The sequence below is a fragment of the Lepidothrix coronata genome, unplaced genomic scaffold (assembly GCF_001604755.1).
Source record: "Lepidothrix coronata isolate B3197 unplaced genomic scaffold, Lepidothrix_coronata-1.0 Scaffold0, whole genome shotgun sequence".
In the NCBI taxonomy this organism is placed as follows: domain Eukaryota; kingdom Metazoa; phylum Chordata; class Aves; order Passeriformes; family Pipridae; genus Lepidothrix; species Lepidothrix coronata.
Genome location: NW_016690180.1, coordinates 6,132,818 through 6,151,342, shown reverse-complemented (window position 1 = coordinate 6,151,342; position 18,525 = coordinate 6,132,818). Strand labels below are relative to the sequence as shown.

The 18,525-nt window shown below is 40.4% G+C and overlaps 2 protein-coding genes across 6 annotated transcripts in view; both read right to left on the bottom strand.

Annotated features, from left to right (window-relative positions):
- The window catches only part of CLOCK (clock circadian regulator), a 67,238-nt gene extending 60,267 nt beyond the window's left edge, over positions 1 to 6,971 (bottom strand). For 3 of the 5 annotated variants that reach the window (XM_017817311.1, XM_017817130.1, XM_017817230.1), the window contains exon 1: positions 6,786 to 6,852. The gene's annotated coding sequence lies outside the window, so the exon portion shown is untranslated. Of the gene's footprint in view, positions 1 to 6,785 lie in introns of all 5 variants that reach the window. The other 2 variants (XM_017817394.1, XM_017817040.1) reach the window with 2 other exon arrangements.
- A 2,831-nt stretch (positions 6,972 to 9,802) lies between these two features.
- Positions 9,803 to 17,956, bottom strand: PDCL2 (phosducin like 2). The gene is given in 6 exon segments (XM_017817310.1): positions 9,803 to 10,737; positions 10,740 to 10,811; positions 11,166 to 11,284; positions 13,536 to 13,754; positions 14,627 to 14,751; positions 17,901 to 17,956. Coding segments are annotated over 6 exon segments (669 nt in total). The 5' UTR covers positions 17,907 to 17,956; the 3' UTR covers positions 9,803 to 10,609.
- Positions 17,957 to 18,525: the final 569 nt, after the last annotated feature.

Sequence of the window (18,525 nt, the reverse complement as noted above, 5' to 3'; positions counted from 1 at the left end):
TAAGAGAAAACAAGGAAAAAAGCACAAATCACGTTTTCTTAGGAAATTGGGCTTAAAAAAAGGCAACTCCCTACAGCTTTTAATGAAGAAAATTTCCTGGTTGTTTACTGAGCCAAAAGAAATAAGATTTTGGCAAAATATTTTCTGATTTCTCTTTTTATAATATCACAGGTTTCAAATAAAGCTTTAGGGAACTCAGGACTGGGAAAGTTACTCTGTGTAACAAGACAGTTTTTTTCCCCTAATATATCTTGAGGCTTTTGGATAACGGATGAAAATCCAAACCTCTGGCATTTCTCTAGCAAGAGTAACTTGAAAAATTACAAACCCTCTACCTTTCAACACCAGCAGGAGTTTACCCTCTCTCTATTCAAAACCACCTTCTCACCAGCAACCACCCAAAATCACGGAATATTATTCTTCAGGGTACGTGTCAGTAACAGCCACAACTCAAAAGGCAGTCTCTGACATTGCATCAAACATGCAATGAAATAGTCACCAAACACTTCAAATATCTTTAAATGCCAGAGACTATTATTTGCTATATCATTAAAAACTTGATCAAACGTAAAAATGGAGACTTGTTTTATTTATAACAGCAGCACTCAGAATTTGAAATATATATTTTGAAGTATTTTTTATTATCCACCTTAGTATCTCATACTCTCGTTCTTTTAAAATCGTAATTTAAATTGTAAAAATATATATTTCCTCAAGATTTCTAATGTACATTAGGAAATTCACATATTAACTTCTCTCACTCCTAGAAGAGCCACTTCGTACTTAAGGCCAGCTTGCCTCCTCTATGTTCCCAAATACTTGCTAGATGAAGAAAGTGCTGGAACTTTCTGGATATCTACCAGTTCTGCAGATAATGACACGTTTATGGGAGCTGGGATCAATTCTTCTTTAAGCAATTGAGATATACTCACAAATCTCTGGATCTGCAAGCTAAAAACTCTTGCAGATGATGTTGTTAGTAATACTATTCCCTACAATAAAGCACTTAAAATTCTGACCTTATGCTGGATGATCAGCCCATTCCCTTCTCTTCTAAGCGTCCCACAGCAACACCACTACCACACAATGAGTTAGTAATTAAGTTCTGCTTCCTACTCTGGCTGTAACAGGCAATACAACCCTCCACTCTAGTCTTTACTAAAAAAGGGCACAAGGGGATTCCATACAACAGTACCCACAATCCTAAGGTACTACAGCCAGGGAGAAACGTATCGCTCAGCAAGGCTTTTTGAAAAAGATAATAGAGATGCAAACTATAAAAGTAACCAGTGGCCACAGTATTACGCTTTCACGTTCACCTATTTCTGAAGACCTAGGACATAGGTAAGGTTAGTGCACACAATCCTGGTCCCTGTCCTTGACAGACACATAGCTAAGCTCTTCCCATCAAAACAGGAGTAATATATTCTTTTAACATGTCAGCAGGGGCAAAAAGATGTGCTCTCATTTTGTCCAGCAGCACAGGGTTACAGCACAGTAACCTGGAACACAGAAATCTGAAAGCCAATCTCTACTCTGTCAGAAGGGGTTCAAACCATAATCACTCAGCAAGCTCCACATGAGACTGCAAAGATGGATCAAATCCTAACTTACCATTTCAGTGGCAGTCTTCAGAATATGAAAGCAAAAAGTAATGCTTTGCTGGACAGAGCACAACCAGCAGTGTACATGTCTCTCTAGGGAGAAGGGCACCCAAATGAGAGACCTAAGCCCTAGTTTCCAGTTCCCAAAGGCATTTAAAATTTTAAATGGAAGAAAAGACAAAATAGTTTTCAGAACACAGGCCAGAACATAGGTACTCACCTCCTTTTTCTCCAAGAAAGTAACTGGCCTAGTATCTCTCTTTGGCCCAATTAGACTTTAACCATCTTGTATGCAACGAAAAGTGTTTTTTTAGGGGTTGGAGTTTCTTTGATTTGTTGGTTTTTTTGGGGTTTATTTGTTTGTTTTAAGGAGACATCAACAAAACCACTTCTTCCTCACCTCTTTGTGCTTCTGAACAAAAGGGAGAGTCACCACAGGGTTTTGGTCCGAGTCCAATCCCATAGGTGTGCCTCAGGTGTAGTTTGAACATGCCTTTGAACAAGTGAAGGCCTAATTTACAGATTGCCTAATTTATGAATAATAAACAAATTTAGATGCCAAGATGCTCAGTTGTGACAAGATTCTGGAAGACCTGAGTGAGAACAAAACTTCAATGCATTTGCAAAACTTTACTAGGGAAAACCTAGAAACCTGTAAAATTTAGGCAACACATGGCTACGATTTTATTTGAGGCTAGAGATCCAAAATCCACCTAAATCACAGTTTTGACTCCTCTGTATTATTTTATGGATCTGGCCATATACCAAAATAATATACATCAAAATCTTTCTCAGAGATACCTGCTAACAACCTTTTTAACAGAACTGTGAATTCCATTTACAGTTTACAAGGCCATGTATTTATTTTAAAATTCCACTTTAATTAGATCTGTCTTACTCCAAGTGTTTTCCTCTGTTTTAACATAAGCCTTATTGTCTAGCACCATTTATCTTGTGGTACCAGGCTGTCATTATGGGTAAAATTACATTAGCTTCAAAACTGAAGTTTTCTCACATACTCTGAAATAATTAAACACACAGCTTTAAGGACAAAGCATTTAAGTAGCCACATTTATGGTCTGAATACATTTTTATCATGAAGATGAGAAATGCCCATAGTATTTACTGAGCTTCATAAGCATCACACTCTAAATATAAGTATTTACCAGTCTTGAATCTCATGTGCATGACTATTTAAGGATCTATATTTAATAAAATATTAATACTACTAATGATGATTTTATACTCAGCAATGCTTCTCAGAACATCAGTACAGAATAAGAAAACTAATTCACTGATTTTAATGACAAAATGTAACAGTTGGATAGAGTCCAAAGTGTACAATGCTAAACTCCTGAAAGAATCTGAGAAGCGTTGTTGCTTCCACAGAATACTGGATATATGACAACCATAGAGCACCAGAACTTTTTAGGTATATGATTATATATTCCAAAAGCAGCTATAATTAAGAATTTATATTATACACAAAAAGTATGGTAAGAGAATATTAAGACTATAAAACTAAACACTCAGGCATGAGGTATGCCAAAATTGAAGTGGCTTTTACATTACAAAAGGAATTTTGTGGCAGGAGTAGGGATTGAGAATTCAATCCTTCAGGGCAGCACACAGCTGCGTTAACCATGAGTCTTCTTCCTCTTCTGTGATTTTGCATTTCATATCTGTAACTCCTACAACAAACAAACAGGGTAATGTCTGACAAACAGTTTCAAATTATTACAGCCTCACATTAACTGAGTTAACAAAATAACCATCTACACTAGTAAGTTGCTTTCCCCAGGTGGACCACCCACAGAAGGCAATGAGGTACCTTCCCAAGGGATATAGCCATATTTGCTTGTGCCAGAGTTACACAGAGACACTGGAATCTTTCATTTCAGATTCTGCTATAGAACTGAAGGTGTGCTTCCTACGCCTCTTTTTATTCTGAAAGACCACTAAATCCAAAATAATAATACCACTACTAACAATAACAATAATAATAACAACAATAACAATAATAATAATAATAATGCGGTATTGGTTGAAGATGAGAGATACAGTGGAATGCTTTGGCCACTACTTCTCTGTAGTCTCACAGATACTTCTTTTCCCCTCCAGAGATAAAGCTACCGCAAAACAGCTACTGTTCTCCCAGAGCCTGGAGACTCCTGTTCTTGTGCCACCCCTTCAGTGGCGTCTTTATAGCCTTCTACAGGGCAAACCAGCTCACTGACAGAAAGGTTAGAAATACTTTGCAAAGTAAATAAACAGAAGGTAAGAACAACAGGAACAACCACTACTGTCTTTGCTATGCAACTATACTAATACCACCTATCCTCAGAAACATTTCTACATCTGATTTATTATTTGGCCTTTACAGTTTCCAGCATTAATATGGAAACTTGTGCTTTAAAAAGGCTAACACACTAAAATGCACTTTTTTTTACATCAAAGATCTACCAAAGTCTTTGCCTCAAGAAAAACTATCTCATTACAATGTGATGAAAAGAAAGGCACCTTAGCTGTAACTTCACTTCTTCTGAATTATATTTTGTGTTTTGTATTAAAAACTGTATTAGGGTACTAATTTTCTATTCTAAGATGAGAACTATCCAGTCTTCATCTACAAAATTAGGCTGAAGCCATGAGGCTTTGACAGCAAATTATACATATCTCCTGAAGGAGTACATAGCTAAAAGAAGAGCTGTTTTGAAAATGGTGAACTGACCTACAGAAGAAAATTGCATTTTTGATTCTCAACTGTTTTCAACACAAATTTATCATTTTTAATAAAAATTTCACAACTTTACAAATTGATAAAAACATCTCATATAAAGAACGTGTGAAGATGGTGGGGGGCAATCTCTCTGCTACTGGTTTATATCTTCAACTTCTTGCAGAAATTTAGAATAGGGAAAAAAAACCCAAAAGCTCAAAGCTTTTGAAAGCAGCAGTTTGCTCAGCAAGACCAATCCAGCCATGAAGATTCATGACTTCTGTGAAATTCTATACTAATAAGATAATTAACCAACACTACAAATTAAATTCAAAGTAATTACCACTCAGTTTTTAAATTGCTTAGTACAAAGAGAGTAAAATTAGCTATAGCAGAGTTTATGGGGTCCTTAGAGCACTAGTAAAGAAAACATTGCTTTCCTCGCATTCTTTTATTTTACCTACATATGTTAAAACTTTTCCATGTAAGAACATGCAGCAGAAGAAATAAAAAACAAGGCATGGCTGAATGGCACCTTAAACTATTAAATATCAACCCGGAAGTTTGGGAGTTTTTTCTCCTGTTTGAATTGTTTCTCAAGAAGCAGTAACTCCTGCATTACCAACAAAATTCTCAGAGATGTACCCATATTCTAACAAAAAAGACCTAACCCAAACTTATAATGTTTGATAATCTGAAAGCAGTGTCTGTAACATGTTTGAAGAAGTATGTTAGATACATATGAAAATTAATAGTTCATTTAAAAAATAGAAAAGTAGAGTTACTTCTCAAGTAGAATTCCCTCTATTACAACAATCAAATGCTGTCCAATTTCAAATAACAGGCCCAAACCCCACTGATATTTATAAACAAAGTCAACTTTATTCCTGTTAGATAGAACAGTGTGAAACAACTGCAACTGCTCGCACTGAACTTTGCCAGGACTTCCACAGTTGAGATCTATTTCTCAAGTACTTCTTTCACTAGAGCATTTGCTTAAACAATCCTCTTGCCTCCTGGCACACTTGTTACCCAAGGAAATTATGTAAGTTAAATATAACCACATTTAAAAGAAAAAAGAAAAACAACCCAGGTAGTTAATTTTAACCTGGATCATTTCCCCAAGCCAGTTACAGGACACAATTCCACGAACCGTTGTGCTGGTGCAGCTGAGGGGGGGCAGCAAAGAGGAGAGTGGGGAGCAAGGAAGAGGCAGGCCTGCTCAACTCCACATTGCCACCAAAAGCTCTGCTTGTCAAACTATGTCATTTAAAAAAAAGACTTACTTTAAGGATTCAGAGGGTCTGGATCTACGACCAGCCACTCCATCGCTACATGCCACTTCATATCCCAGCTAAAACCTTATCTGACTTTCCCTGTGCCTCTTGGTAGGTCAGCCCTTAACAGGCACATGAAAACAACAGCCTTACAGAAATCTCACGACAAATCTCTTTGATTAGTTCACAAGCACTCCTTCTCACGGAAAAAAAAAAAAAAATTATATCGAGGCCTAAAGCAGCAGGAATTTGAAAGTGAAACCAACCAGAAATGGGGATCCACCTTAACACAAACACAAAATTTAGGTACCACGGATTTCCTCGCTGGTCCTATTTCACACCTGCACGCACTGGAGTATTTGACACACTGACTTTAAGGCCGCAATAAGTCGGGCGAGGAACGGACGCTACCGAGAAGCCCTCAGGCTTCGGAGCCCGAAAACGCTGCAGGCACCGCAATAAAGTTACCCGCAATAAAGTTTTTTAATTTAATAAAATTAAAAAAAAAAAAAAGCCTACAAAATGCGTACGCGCCCGCAGCTCCAGCCCACCTGCCGCAGGGCGAGCGCGGGGCTCGCTCCTGCCGCCGCCCGGAGCCCGCGGCCCCGCAGCGCTGTCCCGCCCGGGGAGGGCCCGGGGCCAGGCGGGCACCGACCGCAGCCCGACGGCCGTGCAAACACCCGCACCGCGTTCCGGGGGACCACCCCCGCAAACCTTGCCCGGGCGTGGGGCGGCGGGGCGGGCGGCTCCCCTCGGCCCCCGCGGGACGAGTCGCCCCGTGGAGCGGAGCGGCGGCGGACGGGCCGCGAGGGGAGGCGGCGCCCACGGCTCCGCTCGGCCTGGCCCGGCCCGGGGATGCCGGGGAGCCCCGCGCCCGCCCTTCCCGGTCCGCGGGCGCGGGGCCAGACGGACAGCGCTCCCGCCGCGCCCGGAGTTGTGACAGGAGCAAAGTGGGTCACCGGGCCTAGCGGGTGCCCCGCGAGCGCCCTCCGCCCCCGGCTGCGGCCGTGCCCGCCCAAGGGCAGCCGCTGCCCTCCCGCCCCGCCGGAGCGCGGTGGGGAACCCGCCGGTGCTGTCAAACTTCCATCGCTCCCCTCCGAGCCGTCCCCCCGCCTTCCCCTCGCCGCCGCACGCCGGGGCCCGGCGCCGCCGCCCGCACCGCCCAGAGACGCGCTAGCTGCTCACCTGTCCCCGCGCTGCCGCTGCCCGCCCAAGCTGTCCCGGCGAGCGCCGCTCCCCGCGCACAGCCCCGCGCCCGCCAGCACTGCCTGACTGAGCCGCCGCCGCCGCCTCCTCCTCCTCCTTCTTCTCCTTCTCCTGCTGCTGCTGCTCCGGCGGCGGCACCAGCAGCACCCGGGCCCGGGAGTCCCCACGCCGCCACTGCGCCTGCGCCGCCGAGCACCCACCGCCGCCGGCCGCCGCGGCACCTCGCGCCACCGCGCGTGCGCCGGGGCACACTGCAACCCGCGGCACCCCGGGCCTCGCGCGGGGCCGTCGTCGCCGCCGCTGCCGCTGCTGCCGCCGCGCCTGCGCACACGCGGGTCACCAGGGAGGTGAGCCCCGCTCTGCGCGCGCCGCGCCACGCGTTAGCGAGGGGGGAGTTGGCTCTGCGCAGGCGCAGTGGGCGCGCGCCTCCCTGACCTGGGCTCACCTCGCCTCAGCTCACCCCGCGCGCCGGGAAATGGCGTCCGCCGGCACCGCCAGGCACGGACAGAGCCGGCAGCGCTGACCCGCCGGCTCCGAGCGTCAGGGCTCGCCAGGCTGCGACCAGGCGAGCGGCGACGCTGCTGCGAGGGCTGGTCTTCAGGCGGGCGTAGAGCCCGCAGCCGAGTCTCCGCAGGCGCTTTCCCAGCGACACGGTGAACCCGGCGCGGAACGCGGGCACACGCGCCTTCCCATAGGGAAACACCCGGCGTCCCGGATGCTCTCTGGGAACAGACGTGCTTCCCGAGTTATTTAGGGGTTCAAGGAACCCCTCCCGGCGGTAGTCCGTGATTTCTTTTATGAGTGTGCATAAAGTGGTGTAACTAAACGGAGAGGCAGAGAACAGACATGACCGTCTCAGTCCTTTTGTCCGTGTACAAGGCTTCTAATGCCATTCAATAAATGTGCCGCGGTTATGTTAACATAAAACTGTCTTGAGTGCAGCAGAACATTGCAGGGAATTGTATTCTGTAAAATAAAACGTCGCTCAGCAGTAATATTTAAATAATCCCAGTTTTCTCTCTTCAGTTACGAGGATTTTATTTGTAAATTGATCACCTGAATAGCAACATATCTAAAAGTGTAATTACAAATGTGTATCTCTAGAAGCTTAATTCGTGTTCGTGTCTGGAATGAAATAAGGAACTTGGCTGCAAAATCTCATGGATTTTCCTTTCTGGGTTACTTTCCAGGTAGATCAGTTTCCCCGTTTGGTTCACCTAATAATCAGCCTTGTGCAAAGGTATTTGCAGGGCAGGAGCCTCTTTAGCAGTAATGCTGCCAAAGAGCTAACCATGAGCTCAGCTTTTCTGCTGGAAGAGTTCTAAAAAGCATTGGTAACAACACTCATTTTTGCTAGTGATTCATAATACTCCATTTCTAGCTTTCAATTAAGGAAAATGTGATATAAACAAAACTAATAATACCATTACTCATTAAAAGGATAATGCTTCTATGATGAAATGTAGCAGAGATAATAGGGTGTAACAGGAATGGAACATCTAGAAGAAAATGCAGGAGCATTTCCAACAAAAATGCATAATTACCAGAACTAGAATATGGCAAATAAACCAGGAAGCTAAAAATAGCATCAAGCTGTATCTATCAAATTTGCCAAAAGATCTTTAGTAACCAGTATTAATTCTTCAGAAAAACAAAGTAGAGATTCTATCCTGTCTTGCATGTATAGGAACATAACACTTTCCTACTGCAGTGTTGCAGTAGCAAATTACTCTGTGACAAGATTAAAACAGGCAGCACAGCTGTGGAGATGACAGACATTTGCATTTACTGCCAAAAATTATGACTTATGCAAGGTAATTTTTTTAATGCTACTTCTCTTTTGAAAATATGTTAGAGGATGCTGAAGGTACAGGACTAGTTAGAGATGCTGTAGTGGTTTTATGAAACTATTCTTGTTGAAATACTATTACTCTGCTCTTTTCATCAATGTAAGTTTGCTCTGGTGTGTAATTATAGTTTTGTTTCACTCACAAGGGTTATGAGAGAGCCAATGTAGCTTTTAAACAGTGCCAAATTAAGAGCAGCAGATATTTTGTGAATTATTGAGTGATGGAACTGGATTGAGCCAGAAGTGCACTTCCATTAACTATAGCTGTGTTTCCTACAGAAGTGCCATTGCCATCTTGTGTGTGATGTACCTCAGAACTGTAGAGCAAACACCTGCTCAGAGCATTTGTTTTTGATCTTCACTGGCCTATTCAAAAGAGGATCTATTTGAGGAGGCTGATTTTGAAACTAAATTTCACATCACACGAGAACACTAAAATCAGTGGATGTTGACTTGAAAGCCTGTCACAATCCACATAATCCTTGTAAAGCAAGGTTGACACGTTCATTCCTAGAGCCTTTACTTCCAAATGGTATAACTGACCCAGCACCAGAAACATCTGGTTTTAACCTGCAGATTCTCTTGGGTTTTTCTGTTGCTTTGTCACACCTGATGGCCGTAACCACGATCACATGGTCACTACTTGGATGAAGTTACAAAGTCAGGGTCACCAAAGGGGAGGTTTGGTGCTTTCCTACCATATCTTGCTTCCAGTGTGACAGCACTGGCACTTGTGAATTGCTGTGAGTTGTCCCTCACAGCAGCCACAGTGTGGCCGGGAGGTCACTGATAAGATGAGGCAGTACTCCTTTTGCAGCAGCCAACATTGGTACTTGAAATGACTGTGGAATCACATCTAAAGCCCCTGGTGACCTATTGACATTTAAAACTGCTAACTGGCTCTGTAGTTTAAAGGGCAGATAATGGCAGATAAGCCATTGTCTCTGAAATTTATCTACTAGTTGCCTCTTTGAATCTGCAAAATACAAGTTCCCAGAAGTGGTATCTGCCACTAGATATCTACCAATAGCAGAGCTATATCTCACTGCATGGAAAAAAAACCAGTCATCAATTCACTTTGTTGTTCTTCTTATGTATCTGTGTGGCATGTGTTAAGGGAACTATTCTTTTTCATTTTTCTTTCTGCATTTCAATGCTATAAACCATGTCAGTTGCATATAACTAAATCTTCATAAGTACACTGGGATTTTTTTTTGTATGATGAGTCACTGGAAAAATAACATTAATACTATACAATTTGATTCACTACTCATAAGAAATAAAAATGCTGAATCAGGAGGAAGGCCTCTTCATTCGCTCATGTAGTTTTGCTTCTCTACGGTGGTACTGTAAACTACTTTGTAAAAGATACAGTTATGTTTGTAAGGAAAGAAAAACTGATTCAACTGTCAGTGTTTTAAAATAGTGGGACAATTATCTACAACCCTAGAGAAAATTCTTGAACTCTTATCAGACAAATGGAAGTGTTAGTCAATGGATTCACAGCCAAATCCTGATTATATATGTCTATAAGCATCGTTGTCTTTGGGTCACGCTTTTCAGTGGGGGAACTGAGAAGGTACTTTGCAGAGCAAAGTTCTACTACAGTAATGTCACTGAAAATTAAAGGAATATCTTGCACCCACACTGGATAAAAGGAAGAGGAAAGTATGGATTAGAGCCCACCAGCTAATGCCCTCCCTTTTCCGTTTAAGCAGAGTTTTTATGAAATGGAGAATCCAGACTCTCCATGTCAATGACAGCCACCTGTAGGAATTTAAAGGTAAGTGTGGGTTTCATTTACTACAGTTTTCTTCCACAAATCAAAACCAAAAAATACACAATCGAACCAGAAGTTTTTTCTTTTTCCCCTCCCCTGTTTTTAATAGTTTCAGGCTTACCACAGGAGTAAAAAACTGTATGTGAACTAACTTATGCCAAACAGATGATCTGTTTAAAGCATTAAAAGGCTCTCAAGCAGTTTCATCACATCACTGGTTTTTGTATTGGTGTCTTCATGAGCAGAAGTGCTTCACACTGGCAGTATCATATTCATAATGTCCTTTTGGGGGTTTTGTTCTTAGTTTTTGTTGCTCCAACTTGTGCTAATTTTCAATTGAACTCTTGTAAAAACAAGTTACAGTTTATTCTGATAGCTGCAGGTAATTCTCACTTAAGAGAAAAATGACTTTAAATAAAGAGCAAGACACATCTCAACAACAATAAAAATTAGAGCCAACCCAACTTTATCTCGGTAAAACATCTAACTGTGATATTGCAGAATACCCATGCTTAGGCAATACTCTTACCACAGAATTACATAAATTAGTTCTTTGCTTTTTGTAGACTTTTTTCCCCTACAAAAACAATCAAAAACCTGTTCACTCTTTAAGCAGTGGCCTTTAGATGTAATGATCAGAAATGAGTTATTTAAAAGTACTTCTCTTACCTTCTACATTCAGCTACTCCAATGAACCTGCGTTTTATTTCACTAGTTTATATACAAGTACTGTATATATCATGGTAATTCTGAATGCAGAAGTTTACAATGGCTTTGAGAAACCTGACTTCTGGAAACTTCCAGGCTAGCAGGTTGAGGTGTTCATTAACCAGTAAACACATTGGGATGCTAGAAAAGAAGAAAGTATGATGACATTTCTGGTATAAATGATTTGTAAAGTAACTAAAGAATTCTTTAAAGAATACTATAGTCTCTTTCTATTTTAATTTGTGTCTCAGTCTGAGGAGACTGGAATGTTTGCTAAAGAGGGTGAGTTATGAGATAGACCAAACTCCTCTCTCTCAGCAATTGTAAATTCAAAATTAAGGGGCTTTAATCTAGGAAGTGTGGAAAAAAACAGAAGAAATAACAACCCTTTATTAAAAGATATATGTATGTTGGCAAAAGCAGTAACAGAACACAAAAAAACTAGACAGTAGTCCTAAAAAAAAAAGTCTGAATGAACACTTCTCTGTCCTTTAGCATAGCCCTAATCGTGGCCTGCAGGGGGCGCTGTTGGATCGCTGGAGGTGCAGGGCCTGCAGTACCTGTTATTCCCAGATGACGGTGTTCCAAGGCTCTTCCCTTCTCTCCCAGCAAGCACAGACCTCTCCGATGAAAACCCAGTAGGTCCCGGCTGGAGTCACGAGGCAGTGTGCGAGCCGACCGAGTCCGGTGGTCCGGCCTCACCAGGACGAAAAGCCAGAAAGAAAAACTTCCGGCCCTTCTCTCCAAATGCCCGCACGCAGATCCCCTTCTCCATCCCCGAGAGCGAACTCCACAGTCTGCCCTCCCCTCTGTCCAGGCGCCGGCTCCCCAAATCTCCAAAACCTTCCCCCCCTCACTCCAGCATTTGATGGGCCATTAGCATGGAATGCAGCCTGGCCAGCCATTCCTTTTGTAAGGCTAATTGATTCCCTTCCCCCTTCACTATTTGAACTCTGTTTCTCTTACAGGGAAGCAGGGAAAGAAAAATTCCTCTCTCAGATTTATAACCTATAACAATTTGTTATAAGAATTGCACCACAAATTTTATTTAGCTTCTTCGGAGATCGTTGTGATTCAAAGAGCTATCCAAGTAAAATTACATGGGAGGCACAGTCTATGAAAGCTACCAGACATTTCAAGCACTGTGCCTCAGTTTTGTTCTCCACTGAGATTTTAAAGCTCATTCTGTTCATTTATTGTAGAGTTTAAATGAGATTTTTGAACCTGTAACATACATTTTACTTTAACTGATTTAGACTAGCTTTCAGTTTAACATTTCATTAATTCTTTATTCTAGTAAAATCTAAGTAACATCAAGGAAACCTTTGTGTAGTCACATTATCACCAAAAACCTGTTCATTACTTCCATAGCTACTATTTGCAATACAATCACTATATAAACCTCAGTTTAAATAAAAAAAAAAAAAAAATCAAAAAAACAAAACCAAAAACTCCACCAAAAACCCAGACACAGAAACCCCCCTTTTTCTTGTTCCCCTTCAGCCCATTAACCTTTTAGCAATTAGGATCTTTGTTGCAGCCAATGTGACCTATGGACCCTGGGGGCCAAAGGCAGGCGACTCAGTTTTGTTACACGCCATGAGAGACTTTGGGGATACTCATATTCATTCCCAAGGAATTACCAGTTTCCTCACAAACTCGTATTTATGCAATGGTAAATTGCAGAATTGGTTTTCCATTATACAAATCCAATGAAAATCAAGAGAGGCTGCTATTTTCTTTCTTCAAATCTGTAAATTTAAATTGCTGTAATTTTAATGAAATTTGGCCTGAGCCTAAAAAATTATTAAATGTTCCATAGTAATTCTTAGTGCTTTTCAAAAACATCTAATAGAGTTGCTAACATATATGGAACTGATCATGGAAGTCCTTTGACATTTCTGCTGGATCCTATCACAACTTCTGCTATCTCTACAGAATTCACTGGGAAGATGATAAACTAACAAGTCCTCTAGCTTTCCTCAGTTTTCATAACTGAAACTTTTCCTGAAGGGTTTTCAATTTGTTGGAGTCAAAGGGGAAATAAAGGGGAAAGAAAAGTCCTGTTAAAGTACTCCTGCTAGGAAAAGAATCTACAAAGAGTGGACACCACTTTCTCAGTGAAATTCTGAGATTCAGTGAGGTTACATACATGGTGGTAAATGTACACAGCAAAATATTTTTTTCATATAATTGAACAAAAGTGAAGTGATTAATTCACACTAAGTGAATTAGCAAATCAAGGAGGTCAGATGCTCTCTAATTCCATTGCCTCCAACCAAATGCTATTTCATAAGACTCTCGTATTTAATTTTTCCTGGTATTGCTTTTTAATTACCAGTTCAATTCTTTGTATTGAAGTATTCAACATTTTGTGCAAGAATGTAATTACCTTGACCAATAAAGATGAATTATAACCCAAACATCCTCTGGAGCATTTGTAACTTCATTTACATACTGCTTTCTACAGCTTTCTCTTAGTTCCCCATACTTTTGCCTGCTCTGAAGACATTTCCATTCTTGCAAGTCTTGTTGCCTAATTAAAAACTAAAACTAAAAATAAGCATATTTGGAACATTTAAAGTGCATTTGAAAATAATATCCAGTGCATCTCAATTACTTTAAAAATTGAACAACCCTTTACCTTAAGGTCTTCTAACACAATTTCACACCTTAGAAAGTTTTCTATGCCAATCTTTATTCAATAATATGACATTAAAATACATTTTCTTAATTAATCAGTATCAGATTTGGGAAACTTGAGTAATAAGTTGCACAAGCATTTATCATTTGAGAAAAAGCCAGAAAATATTAAAGCAGGTACTAATTGTATGATCCTGAAAATGAGATTAGTTTAGGGAGGAATTACAGTATATATACTAATATTTACCAATTTTAAAATAATTCATGAAAACTGAAATGTAAAAACAGTAGATGGCAGTCTTCATCTATAAAAATACTTGCAAGGTAGAAAAGGAAAATACCTTACTGAAATCTGTTGAACTAAAAGCAGCTCTTAATTTTACTAACTGAAAGCCACTGCAAAGTGGCTTTTCAAAAAAAAAAAAAAAGAAAAGTTAAATAATACATGCACAATGTTATTATACTCTAGCAACAGTACAAGATAGTTTAAGTTTACAGCTTCCACATAACTGTGAATTATTATCTTCCTGTGAGAATACAGCACTAGATACAGAGTGTTAGCACTACAACTGTTTTGGCCATTTCAAAAACTCAAAAGCAGTAAGTATAGGTAGAATCTAAACAGAGGAAATGTTTTGATGGAGTTAGCTTTTTTATTCTGTGTAAACTGTCACTAACTGTGTTGTATGTTTAATTCAGAATCCTTTTAAAAAAAAAAAGTGACAATAATAAAAATTAAAACATAATTATTGTACAATATTCAAGTTATAAAAATTATTATTGAAAATATTCCCACTTTTCAAAATTTGTTATACTACTGGCATGTATATTTAATTTTACTTGCCCTGTGCTTCTTTCTCTGAGTGTAAAACCATTTCTTCAATTTCATCTTTCAGTTTTTCTTTTGGAGGAAGAATTCCAAAATCTTTCAATATATCATTCCATTCAGTATCTTTATTTGGACCCTGTTTTAATAGTACGAAGCAAAATTAAATCAACAAATGATTCTTGTGTGCCTTTTTAAAAATTAAAACCAGTCATTTTTGCTTTGGATGTACTGAAGGTGGAACAAAAGGGATCCATTACGTTAAGGCTGCAACACCTTCATGGACCATTCTCTATCATGAATTTTTATTTGTCATTTTTCACTTAAGAACTGAAAACAGCAAGAACTACTAAGAATAAGGTATTGACACTGTGAATAAATGTGTAAAAGCATACCTAGATTTAGAAGACCGTTTTGTTTTAAATCAATTATTAATATTAATGTGTTAACATAATACACCATGTTTATAACACTGGACTTCTGTGGTAATTTTAATTCAACTGTTAAGATAAAGGAACTGCATGCTTTTCATAAGACTGCATTTCTACTGAAATTATCACATTAAAAGACTCTTTATTTTAACGAAGCTGCTGTTGGAATGGTAGAATAACAACACCTGGGAGGCCTCAAATATGAATTGGAAGTAGTAAAGCAGATTTTAAAACAGATTGCTAATCAAAAGGTATGGTATTTTTGGCCCTGAAATAATGACTTATTTGAAAAGCCTCCATAAATAAATAACTATATAAATTTGAATAACATAAATATTTGGTGATATACATAATTCCATAATAATGCAGCATAAATCGAACAAAAAGTACATTACAAAAATTTTACCTGAGGAAACATCCAGGATTTTCATTGGATTATTACCGTGCCCATGAGTACTGCACTGGCCTTTTCAACTGACAGCTGCTTCATTTTTATTCAACAAGGCTCTTGTACAGAATTTAGCATGAGTATAATGCAACCAATTCTAATGAAGATCAAATACTACACATGCCTCAAGGATTTTCACAAAGGTAAAAAAATTGCTTTGCAATTTAGATGAAAAAATACTTGTGGAATTCACAAAGAGAGTAAATAGAATCATGCTATCACTCACAAGGAAGTTAAAAACAGTGGGTTTGCAAGAAGACTGATCTCTGCCAGTTTCTCTGGCATGAGGAAGGAAGCAAGGCTTGGCAGGATTTGAAGTGGAAAGGAAGTGGCAGCAGCTCACCGACAGTTCCTCCAACACTCCTATTCCATTGGCTTAGCAGACTGCAGGCAAGGGTACTGCTACCAACATGCACTACTAATGCAGCACTCTGGCCTTGCAAACTTCTAGAGCCTTATTGCTAAGATAAAGAAGAGATTTCACATCTGAATAATTTATTCCTTCTGCAAATCTCCGATATCCTGATGTTGAACTGCTCCACTGTAAATAGTTACAATAGGTGGAAAATTATTTTCTGTAACTTTCTACCTCTAAGAAGGTGGTTATTTCATCTCCAAATGATGTTTCAAATATACTCACAAACTGACTTTATCCACATATAAAATATAAGAATTAAGAATAATGTTTTCTCTTCCTTTGATTGAAAAGTAGTTGATACCATCCACTGGGAAAAAATTAAAGGAGAAGCTCCATAAATGAGTTAGATGGTCACTAATGGGTCTGTAGTAGGAAAAACCCAAACGAAGATTTTGCTATAGTGTTATTCCTCAGGGTTTACTTACACAAAAGCGTCTTACACTCAGTCTTACTGCAAGTTTTCAATCCTTCACCAAAGCAGAATTTTGACTTAGGTACAGTCAGGCTATCAAAAAAATCCACATAACTAGGAATGCTCCTCCAAGGTAACTACAGAAGAAACACAAGTGATAGACAGGCACTTTGGCCTCCAAATTAGTGTTTAGTGTATGATTGCCTGATTTAAGCCAGAATCAGATTTGCCCACTTCATAGAATGCAAATCCTTTCCCATAGCAGGATTATGAAGAACAAGGTATTAAAAAACATAATAAAAATCATCATCATAACTGGACAAATAACTTCAAAACCACACAGCAAAAAGGACTAATGAAATGGAATTGGAATGTAGGTAACCCAGAAGATAAGCTCTGACCATTTTTTTGCCAGGAAATATTTTTAATATTTTGACGTCTTGTGTTTTTCTGCATATCTAGGTCCAACATAAAATCTTTCCATAGTATTTTACTTCAATGGTCCATTTTATACTATACCTATTTAATGCTTGCAACATTCAATACGTTTGCGCAACCAGTTCTATATTGGACATCTACAAAATATAAAAGAAAAAAAAATTTGATCAAGAATACTAGATCACAGTAAATGTAACAGAAACCAGTATCTGATAAATCTGAACTCCTGCCTCAAAGAAGAGAAGGTCAGAAACTAACAAACCTTTAACAAGTTTTTTAACAATTTGAATCAAATCAATATTTAAAATGTTGATGAAATAAATGAAAATATGTGTCAAAAGCTTCTCAAGATATTTGATGGTAAGAGTGTAAAGGAGCCAAGCAGTAGCAAAAATGATCCGACATAAATTTGTTTCAGACTATGAAGCTACATCACTGAAACAGCATTAGTTTACCAGCAGGGCACAAGCCCAAGAGAAAACCCTTTTCATAACATGTCTGACTGCTGCCAGTGAGGATGTTAATCACCACCAGCTGGTGAACCACACCCTGGATAACATCAATTCTTACATGTAAATAACACTTCTAATAAATTTAATTTGCAGTTCTTTTTTTCTGCCTAATGACATGAAACGAATTCTCAATGATGTTTTTAAAATATGAACACCTACAACTGTTCAGCTAACAAATTGTAGCGTTTTATTATTCTTACAGGGCAGCAATGATAGTTAATTCTTAACGGTTAGAAACGTAGAGTTTCCTGATGTCTCGACACAAGGAAACCCACAGAAGCTTCTCTCCCACCTGTCATTTCTCAGGACCCCATAAGGGCTGGGAAGGTTAAGCAGGACCAGAGCAGGAGCCCCAGCTCTCCCTGCCCTGCAGGGCTCTGCAGAGCCTTGTGGCAAGCTTGGCCATGCTGAGGGAGCCTTCCCTTCCCAGCAGTTGCCTTTGCTCCAGACCGCTCTCTGGTTGCCCCAGCAGCACGATGTGGTGCTTCAGGGCCCAGTAACGCCCCCTACCACCCACTTGAAATCTCCCCCGTTTCCTTGACATCGCTGACCCAACTCCCTCATTGCCCTCAGCCTCAGCTGCTGCCTCCCCTGGCCAGCTCAGTGCTGGGGTGATGCTCTGTGCCCACCTGCATGGCTAGCCCTGGCACTGCTGCCCCTCACGGAGGCTGCTGGCCTGACCCTGTGGTGGCAGGATAGTGGCAGTAGGGCAGCCCTGTCCACTTGGCCCATCCTTCATGGGTTGCTGCTGAGAAAACACATCCCATTTGAAACAATTCCAGAAGAAAGGAATAAAATGTCAAAGGCTGGCACTCTCAGGTGGTTTGGTGTGACCAAAGGTGGCCACCACACTCCCTGCCCAGCTGTGGGCTGCTCATGCCCTGCCTGTTAGAGTGGCAGCTGTCAGCTGTGTGGTATAAGGCACTTGCGGGAAAAACTTCAAACAAATAGCCTAATCTAGTACAATACATTATAAAATACAATTTTGTGGCAGGCCTCGCATTAGTTCTGAGCAGGGGTCAGGTAACTAGATCCTCAGTTCACAAATAATGGTGCCAGTTCAACTGGAGGCTCAGCAAACAGCAGTGCAAAAATGAGTGACCAAGAAGAGGAAAAGGTCTTCTCAACTTGGCTTACACCTCTGAGGCCATCATTTTCCCAGCTACCTTCTGAAGTTTTGCTGCTCATCCAAAATTGCAGAAGCAGGAGTTATAATGGTGAGGTCAATTCAAGCCATGACTAGTCAATACAATA